Source organism: Hydra viridissima, unplaced genomic scaffold (genome assembly GCF_058129835.1).
Source record: "Hydra viridissima isolate aposymbiotic clone 2 unplaced genomic scaffold, HvirCarnegie_v1 scaffold_3, whole genome shotgun sequence".
NCBI lineage: Eukaryota > Metazoa > Cnidaria > Hydrozoa > Anthoathecata > Hydridae > Hydra > Hydra viridissima.
This window is the reverse complement of record NW_028324302.1, coordinates 13035480-13045561: the sequence shown is the minus strand read 5'-3', so window position 1 is coordinate 13045561 and position 10082 is coordinate 13035480. Positions and strand designations below refer to the sequence as shown.

Sequence of the window (10082 nt, the reverse complement as noted above, 5' to 3'; positions counted from 1 at the left end):
TCGATTAGCTTTCTGTTTACAATTATCTAGACAAGCAATCTGTTATTTTTGTCTTCTATTTTAAAATATGCTATTTCTGTCTTTTATTTTAAAACCAAGTAGTCTGTTTGACTTTTACTGGAGACTCTGTCAAGTGTTTTGAAATTCGCTTGAAAGGAGTCACAAATAATAAGAAACGGAAAAATCGTAACAAAAAGTTATTTTTGCAAAAACGTCAACTTTTGTGATGCTTTTATTATTTACATCATGTGATACGATGTCACAGTGTGAAGACCAAATTTTCAATACTATATGTTTTTTACTTATTTAAATTTTAGATAATTAAAATCAAATAATAAATGTGAATTATTTGACTTGATGGAATGGAGATAATTTATAATTACTTTATCCTGATCTTTATCTACTCTTCAATTAACTGTAAGCATTATGGAAAGGATCTTAACGTCGTTCATAGCTATTTCAGGTAATATTTTTACTGAACAGTTTTCTTACTTTATATATTCCATAGATTTCGATAATTTTCATCTTTCAATTGTATACCATAAGTAGCATATACAGACAATTTAGCTGCATAACTATATCATTATAGTAGTAACTACAAGATGAGTTAGACAGTCCTGTGAAAAATAAACAAAATGTCCTCATTTTTGGCAATATTTTAATTACTAAAATACAATATTTGAAATCAATTTCTCAGTATTAAATAGCATTACATATCAAGATTTCTTTAACTATGCTTCACAATCAAGCTGTTGCATTTATCAGCAAATTTTTTTTTTTTTTGATTGCTTTATATAAATAAACATTGTATAGAGAATAAAAGATGTTAAATAAAGGTCCTTTTATTTTTACAAGCATTGAATTGAAATTTACTGAATTTTGAATATGGTTATGTATAAAGTTTATGAAAAATAGGAACTTATTCAACTATGTTTACATATCAGTCATGGTTTCACTATCATATTCATAATTTCTCTTCAATCTTCCTATTATAAAATCATTGCTTTTTATTTATCTATTTATTTATTTAAAGTTTATTACAAGTTCTATGCACTGAATTTGCTATACAGAAATTTTTAAATTCTTTTTCTATAAAATACTTTAAAGGTTAGCTATCTATCTTATCATGCAATTGATTAATGATGAGGGACAGCTTAATATAACTGTTTTATTAACAAATATCAATACATTTTAAATTTATTTAAAATGCATTTACATTAATTTTGTTTTTATGTATTTGCATTTGTAAAACAGTTTTACTAATAGTTAAGGCTACCTATTTAAGTTCAATAGTTTAAATAAATGAGTGCTTAACAAGTAAAGATGGTATCAGCAAAATTTAAAAACAGATAAAATAGATTTGTATCTAGAAAACAGTTTCGTAGGGTAGTAAATGATGAGTATTAACTAAGCTGTTGATAATTGAGTTAATCATTCAAAAAAAAAGTGGGGATTTCACAATATTTTCTAGAAAAACTCTTTATTTTATTAATAAGTTATGAGTTAGAAATTTTATATGAATTTTAATGTGTAAAGCTATAGCTGCTCATTTGTTTGTTGTCAATTATTAAAATTTGCTTCAACAAAATGTCTTGATCAAGTTTTTTTTGCTTGTTAATATAATTAAGAGTTGCTGTGAGATCACAACATAAAGCTCATGTAATGAAGCTTTTTCTTACATAAATGAATAATTAAGTTGCTTGTATTTTTGGATTTTTAATAATTAAAAAAGTGTGCAACTAGAATGTCTTAGACAGAACTTTCATTTTGTATTGGAGATTGCAGAAAGTCAACATCTTTCTCTAGAAAACTAATTTCGTTCTAGGAAATAATTTGTAAGGTTTTACTTGCTAGTTGCAGTTTTTAATCAAAAAAGAATTGTAGAACAATTCACTGCTTTGGATCAGATCATTGTATTGCTGTTCAGCTTGTTAGTTATCTAATGTTATATAGTTGAACTAATAAACAATTGTTTGATTAAATTTTGTGAGCTGTTGCAGCCATTTTTGTGCTTCATTCAAAAAAGTGATTTTGTTACTGTTGCTTGAAAATAGTATGAATATTTCATCCATTTTGAGTTTTATAGCTGTAAACATTTTCATTTAATGGTTGAATTCTTATGTTTATGAAAATTTTTTTTGGGACTGTTGTTTTTAAATTTATGCAAAATACAAAACAACAAATTAGATTCTTCTTTATGAAGTATATTTATATTACTGAGTTTTTGTTACCTCAAGAAAGGAACTCAAATGAAGAGTTTTTGTAGTTAAAGTAACGATTTGCGGAGAATATTAGACATAAATTACTTTCAGATTTTAAAATGCCAGCAACATCTTCTTTTCAAATACCTTTATATAAAGGCTCAATAAGGCGGCAACCTTTAAGATTTGGTGTTAAGCGAGTTCACGAAGAGAGTTTGTTAAAACCAATGTATCAAATAATCGAGATTGAAAGACATTCTTACCCCATGATTAAATATACCAAAATGGTGACAAGTATCTCATTCAAATAATTAAAAGATGGTCTTATAAAGCAAACTATCTTTTGGAGTATTTATTATAAGCAAATATTTTTTTATACATTGTCTTAATAAGGATCTTTTTTACAATCAAAGATTTTTGAAAATTATTGAATATATTATTCTTTAAAAATGTAATTTTTTAATTTTAGTAAATTGATATTTACTAAAAAACTTCATTTGAAGTTTAGTTACAATAGATAGCAAGAAAATTATTGAAAATTTATTTAAAGTCTGTTTTGTAAACTTTTTTTCAATTTTGAGAAAACTTAATTTTAAGTGTGTTTTATTTGCTACAAAAAATTATTTGTTAAATGTCTAAAATTCATGTTTTTATGCAAAAATAATTTCTTTTTTATTAAAATTGTGTACAGTTTTTTGTAAACATAAATGGTAATCAATTTTCATTTGTAGCTTGGCTAATGGCTTTTTCATTTTTATTTATGTTAGTATGTATCCTCCAATCATAATGAGTTTTGCTATTGATACTTTGATAAGGAAGAAATGTTATTCACAATTTCATGTCTTGTTTAATGGTTTTTTTAAATTCATATTGTTTTCCTTTAATGTTTTTTTTTATTATTATATTTTTTTCCTTTTTGCAAACTGTTTAAGAATTATTTATAAACTTTGTTGATAAAAATAAAATTTTGTTTTTTGAATTCTAAATAAAATGGCTTAAGATGGCTTTTATAAAGTCTTGATAATGAACCTTTATTTTTTAATTCATCAGGCCAACGTTTTAGTTATAACATCTAAGACTAATATTTGAATTTGAAAAAATCTCTCAATTTCAATATTATTTCTGAATGTAAATATTAAAGTTAACATTTTAAGCAATAATTTTTTTTATTATTTAAAGTGATCTATAAAGGTTTTACTGTTGTTTTAATTCAAAGCATAAATAAATATGCAACTTTTAAAAAGATATAAAAATACTAATTGTGTTAATAGAATAGCCAGAGTTATGTATGTAAGATACATACATACATACATACATACATACACACATACATACATACATACATACATACATACATACATACATACATACATACATACATACATACATACATACATACATACATACATACATACATACATACATACATACATACATACATACATACATACATACATACATACATACATACATTCATACATACATACATACATACATACATACATACATACATACATACATACATACATACATACATACATACATACATACATACATACATACATACATACATACATACATACATACATACATACATACATACATACATACATACATACATACATACATACATACATACACCATACATACACACATCCATCCATCCATCCATCCATGCATACACATGTTGTTCAGAAATATACTTTTATTTTTATGAAAGTTTATACAATTCTTTATAATATTTAGAAATACTGATGTAAACAACAGGTTTGTTGATAGAAGTTCACCTGATTATGATAATGCTCTTGCAAAACCATTTATCAATAAGATATTTCGATCTGATGCTGGTGCATTGTTAAAAGCATCGCCAAGTGTTATTGAAAATGGAGGCAGTGTTACAGTAGCATGGTTTGGAGTTAATAATCCAACTGAAAAAGATTATGTAGCTTTCTATTGCCCTCCTGAAGACAATCCAAGTCATTACCTGGATTATTTTTATGTGAAAAATAGTGCAACATGGAGTAAAGGTTATGGAGAGTCAACTGTTGTTGTTTACAACATGAGAACTACTTGCATATTTAAGTACTTTCGTAATGATAATAACTCTCAGTTAGTGGCAATAAGTAATGAGATTTCATTTCAGGGCGGACCTCTTGCTCCTTTGCAAGGTCATTTATCACTTACCAATAATCCCACTGAGATGAGAGTTATGTGGGTTTCAGCAAAGGGTAAATTGCTATTATTACAATGCTTTAAATTTTTCTAAATTAAAATATAATCACAAAAAATTGCTTCCTTTAAGCCTTAGTCTTTTTCTCATGAAGCTTATGTTTTTTATGGTATTTAGTTGATTTAACATTTATGAGTTAATTGCAAATCTATAATTTTTATATATCTATTAGTGAATTATTATATCTTTAGTTAATGATGCTGTTATGGTTCGTTATGGATTAACTAATGCCTTAGAAAAAACATCCTTCGATTCATCGGTACAAACTTATTATGCATCTGATATGTGTGAAGCTCCTGCAAACTCATCAGGTTTCAGAGATCCTGGATTCATTTACGATGTTCTCTTAGTTGATTTACTACCAAACACAAAATATTATTACTCTTATGGCACTGAAGCAGTGAGTTTTCTTAATATTTATTTAAATTATGAAAAATATATGAAAATATACCTTGACATTAATTCAAGCATTTTTATTGTTTCAAAATGCACATTATTCTTTGCTAAGGAAAAAGCTTTAATTATAAATGGTGAAACCCTTCACAAAGAAATAAAGAATGCTCTTTTAAAGTTTTATACTCTTATATGTATACAATTTTGTTTTTTGTTAATTTGATTTTGTAGAAAAATGATTTGCATTTATGTAAAATAGTACTTGTTGAGAGAGATTAATGCAATCATCACAAATACCACAAACAAGTGTGATATAGCTATATATAAATTGGCTATTTTAGTTAAGTATTTTACCAAGCAAGGGTGTTATGTTTTACAGTATTTTATAATTTTGTATTTTAGCACATGAGTGACATAATGACCTTTACTACCGCCATTCCGGCTGGAGATGATACTCCATATAAAGCTATATTTTATGGTGATATGGGAGTTGACCCTTATCCAGAGGCAGTTACCACTGCAAAGCTTGTGCATGAGGAAGTGTTAAATGATGACATAAGGTTCATTTACCATAATGGGGATATCTCATATGCAAGAGGCTATGTAGGACTTTCTTTTTACATTTTACATTTAACTTAAAGGGAGTTTCTCATATGAAAGAGATTATGAAGGAATTTCTTTTTATATTTTGCATTTTTAGAATAATATTACAAATTGGTGAACTTATAGAAAATACTGTAGTACAAATTTAATTTATAGATTAATGGCATAAGTTATAGGAATTTAACAAATGAATAGAATTTTCATTTATTATTTTAGGCTTATATTTGGGAACAGTGGTTTAAATTAGTGGAGCCTTACTCTACCCTGATACCATATATGGTTGGAATTGGAAATCATGAATATGACCATGTAACTGGTGGAAAGAATGATCCTAGTCATGCACAAGGAGATGGTGGTTTTCGCCCACCATGGTTTAATGGTAATTCAGATTCAGGGGGTGAATGTGGTCTTCCCATGTTTAAGCGTTTTCATATGCCTGACACTGGTCATTCAATCTGGTGGTAAAAAAAAATTTGTCTTTTTTTAGACAAAAAAGTTATTTTTGAATTGTTGCAAGTGTAAAATTTAATTTTAAGTCATTCAATGCCAAAAGATCTAATGGCCATCATAAACCGCAACAGATCTTAGTGAAGCATGTTTGAGTGCTGTATGTTGATAAGATAAACAATTTCTAAAAATTTCAGCTCAAAATTTTATGCAGTTGAAAAATGACTAATTAAAAAATGGATCATTTTGAAATCTTTCAAAGGCAAAAACTATTCTTTTCTTCATTTTTAGAGATTTATAACTTTTAAACAAATTGCTTTCTTGCCTAATTTTTCCAATTTATAACAGTTTGTTTCAATCTATAGATATGTTTAGAGAAGTATGAAGATGTTTTTTTAACTTTTTTTAGGTACAGTTACGACTATGGTTTAGTTCATTACATTATGCTATCGTCAGAACATGATTTTTCACCTAGTTCACCACAGTATATGTGGTTAGAATCCGACTTAATGAATGTTAATCGCACCAAAACTCCTTGGGTAGTTCTTGGAGCACATAGAGCTATGTATTGTAGTGCTTTTATACCAGGTAATTAAGATATGTGCATTGTAATAGTCAATTTTATAATATTTAGCTATAACTTGCGACATATTGCTCAGTTCCTGCAATATTTCAGCTGCGATAATATTTGCATCAATTAAAACTACTTTTTTTTTGAAAAAATATTCTCAGATTTTATTGCTTACAAAATGAGTACATTTTTTTCATCATTAAGCAAAGATAATCTCTGTTTCAAACAAGCTCTGAAGTTACTGAAATGAAATACAAAAGTTTACAAACTATATTTTTTCAGACGACTACATTGTTGCTTTAAACATGCAGCGCTTGTTTGAAGATGTTCTTTACAAATACAAAGTGGATTTAGCTTTATGGGCACATTATCACTCTTATGAACGCACATGCAAAATGTACAAAAATCGGTGCCAGGAAGATGGTGTTACACATTTAGTAATTGGATCTGCCGGTAAAAGTACCGACCCTGACATTTGGTTCCCAAAGGAGTGGTCAGTTTATCATATAAATGATTACGGTTATGGTCGGCTCACTGTCGTCAATTCTACAGCTTTGTATTGGGAATGGATTCAGAACAAGTCTCAAAAAGTTATGGACTCGTTTTGGCTAACGAAGTAAAAACAAAAATTCTGTTTCTCTCTTTTTTTATTGAAAATTGATTTTAGGTAAATTTGTTTTTGATTAATTAAAGTTTTTATAATTTGTAATAATAAAATATTTGTTCATAAAAATTATTGTATTTCTACTTTTTGTTTTACATTTTTAAAAAACTTTTTTGGTGAATTTATTCATTTTTTATTATAATTTTTTATTGTAGAACTTTAAAAAAAAATCATTTTTAAATATTAGTTTTCTGTTTCTTGCCTCTTATACGCTTTTCTTTTCTAACTGTAATGAACGTTTGCAATATGATTTTTGTAAGGCTTTTTTTATTTTAAAATGTTCTAAAAACACAGAATTTACAACGGATTGCATTAGACAAAGGTTATTAGCAATTCTAAGTCTAAACTAAAAAACATCAAATTGTTTTACGATAAGTCACTTCATTCGCAAAACTCTCAAGCGTATTGAGACTTGTGCATCCTAAGAAAAAAAAATCATTGTTAGTTCGGTTGTTCTTTATGTTTTAGTGTAAGGAATAGAGATAGAAACTAATAGAAAAAAACTTTGAACGTTAATGTCATTAAGATTGCAAGTAAAGTGAGAAACGGTATTTTTAAGTTAACTTTTTAGCTACTTCAGGTTGTTTATGTCGAGATCATTCAAGGGAGAAGTACATCTAACCATTTCTTTAGGTTTTTAAAGGTGATGAATAAGAGCGTGTGTTTATTCTTTTCTTCAAAATTATTTTCCTTAACTTTTTGTGACTAACAAAAAAGTAAAAAAATAATTTTCCTTCGCATCATTTGAAAACATCGTTTTAAAGGAAAAAAAAAAAAAAAAAAAATCTCATCGTTCCTCTTAGGCTCTTAGTTTTAAATAAATTCCAAACAACGCATCAGATTTAAGTGACTCGTTATGTTACTCGTTGCGACTCGTTCAGGCTGTTGCGACTCGTTACGCGACAAAGTGTTTCAGATTGTTTAATTTTGTTAATACCTACCTGCTGCGTTCTTTGTGTGATTGATTAACATTTGGTCAACATATGACTGGAGTCATGTTGATATTTACTTCACGCATAATAAAGATATTTTTTGACGCTGAAAAATCTTTGATCATCTTTCGCCAAAAACATATTGTTACAGTTTGTTTTCTGCGATATTGTTAAGGCAACAACGACAGTTTTAAAGGCTGACGATGACGATAAAGATTTTGCAGTGATTTCTTGATAGTGATGACGACCATAACTAAGACAAGCCATTCTTCCTAATATAATTGCTATCGCTGATGACTATTTCAATGATAAAAATAATTCAAATGACAATGAGAACAATAGAATGAAAATGACAAGGCACCGATAAAACACGAATGACGAAGATAACTTTTACTGCAATAAATGACGGATTATGGTTTAAGAAAAAAAAAATGGCTTCTAAAAAATAACATGAAAATAGTTTTTGAAAAATTTGTTCAATTTTTTCTTATCAATAGGAAACATTTAAAAAATACATTTTACGAGTTTGCTATTAATCCACGTTAGATTAACAATAATCTTTATACCAGCTTTTCTATACCTAAAATCGGCATTTTTAATTCAGCGATTTTTTGGGTAAATATGTATCTATTTTTAAACAGAAGCTGAGAGTTATTAATCATTATATCAATCTTCGTTTGTGTAAGTTTTTCCAACTAAAACATTCTTTAGAAAATAAGATCTACATAAAAAATGTACTTCACAATTTTAAGAAGAGGCATTAAGTATAACCAAAAGCAAATTTAAATGTAAACATGTTATATTATTGTTGTTTTTTCTTTTTTTTTTTTTTTTGTTTTTTTTTTTCTCGTTAAAGGATATTACAAAAGCTCGTGCTATATCCTTCGCTTACTTACAAACTTACACAAAAGCAGCTCACTGGATACACAAAAAATGAAAAGACCAATGCGAAAGCATGTTATAGGAAGCGGTATTTTGAAACACTTAGTAGTGATTTCCCGGTACATACTCAAGAGTTTATCTTTTTAAAAACTCCTAAACAATAAATTAAATGTTGCAGGACATTCTATTGTTTGTTTGTTAAAAAGTTAGAGAAATCCATTGCATACAAAGTTTTTCTCTTGATCTTATACATCGACGAAATAATTCTTTTTCCTTTTGAAAAAAAAAAATGATAACGCCGCGTTTTGGTGGTGGTGCTTAACAATTAGCTGAGAATTTAATAGTGGGAGAATTAAAAAGCGGACACTGCGTTAGGAGATTTTCTAAATATCAGTTTAGTCAATATTTTCAATTTAAAATAATGAATGAAGTTTAGTCGGGAATATAAAATTTATTTTTAGTTGGCAGAAATTTTTTTTTTTTAAATTTCTGAAAAGAACTCTTGATGTACAGGTATGATGAATACTTAATTGTAACAAGTGTTTTCAAAAATAAATTACTTTCAAGAATTACTATTAGTAAACTCTTAGAAAAACCTTTAGGTGGATATATACTTTATTAGCAGAGTTTTACTTTTTTTATATGGTGTCAGTATACTGTTTAACATTTAGAATATTCATAAACTTAACATGAATTAAATTTTGTTTTTTAAATTTTATTTGGAGACATACTTTCTCTTCTCGTCTACATTTATCAACAGTTTACGTAGAAAATGTAAATTAATCTTTAAAGATAATGTAAAATAAGCTGCCAAGGCAGCACAATTAAACTTCTCTGTGAGGTCATCTACTTATATTTAAAAGATATGTTTAGTTTTTATGGATTAAATATATACAGTTATTATCTTACAATTTAAAAAGCTGTTTTATATTTGCTAAATAAATTATTAAAAAAAACATTAAGTTAATTCTGTTATATACACTTAAAATGATACTTACATTATAAATAATGTATATATATATTGCTCTATAAACGTATTGATATTTTGTATATTAATACATTTTCTTACTTTTACTACAATGAATGCTATATGATAAAACATGCATTACTATAAGCACTATAAAATAAAACATTCTATTACTATGAACACTATAGGATA

General features: G+C 27.0%; 1 protein-coding gene across 1 annotated transcript; it reads left to right on the top strand.

Annotated features, from left to right (window-relative positions):
• The first annotated feature begins 255 nt into the window (after positions 1–255).
• On the top strand, positions 256–7290 carry LOC145202163 (uncharacterized). The gene is made up of 7 exons (XM_090082561.1): positions 256–463; positions 3948–4429; positions 4623–4831; positions 5227–5427; positions 5644–5888; positions 6284–6462; positions 6728–7290. The coding sequence occupies exons 1-7, from the start codon at positions 363–365 to the stop codon at positions 7063–7065; spliced, it is 1755 nt and encodes a 584-aa protein (XP_089938687.1). The 5' UTR covers positions 256–362; the 3' UTR covers positions 7066–7290.
• Positions 7291–10082: the final 2792 nt, after the last annotated feature.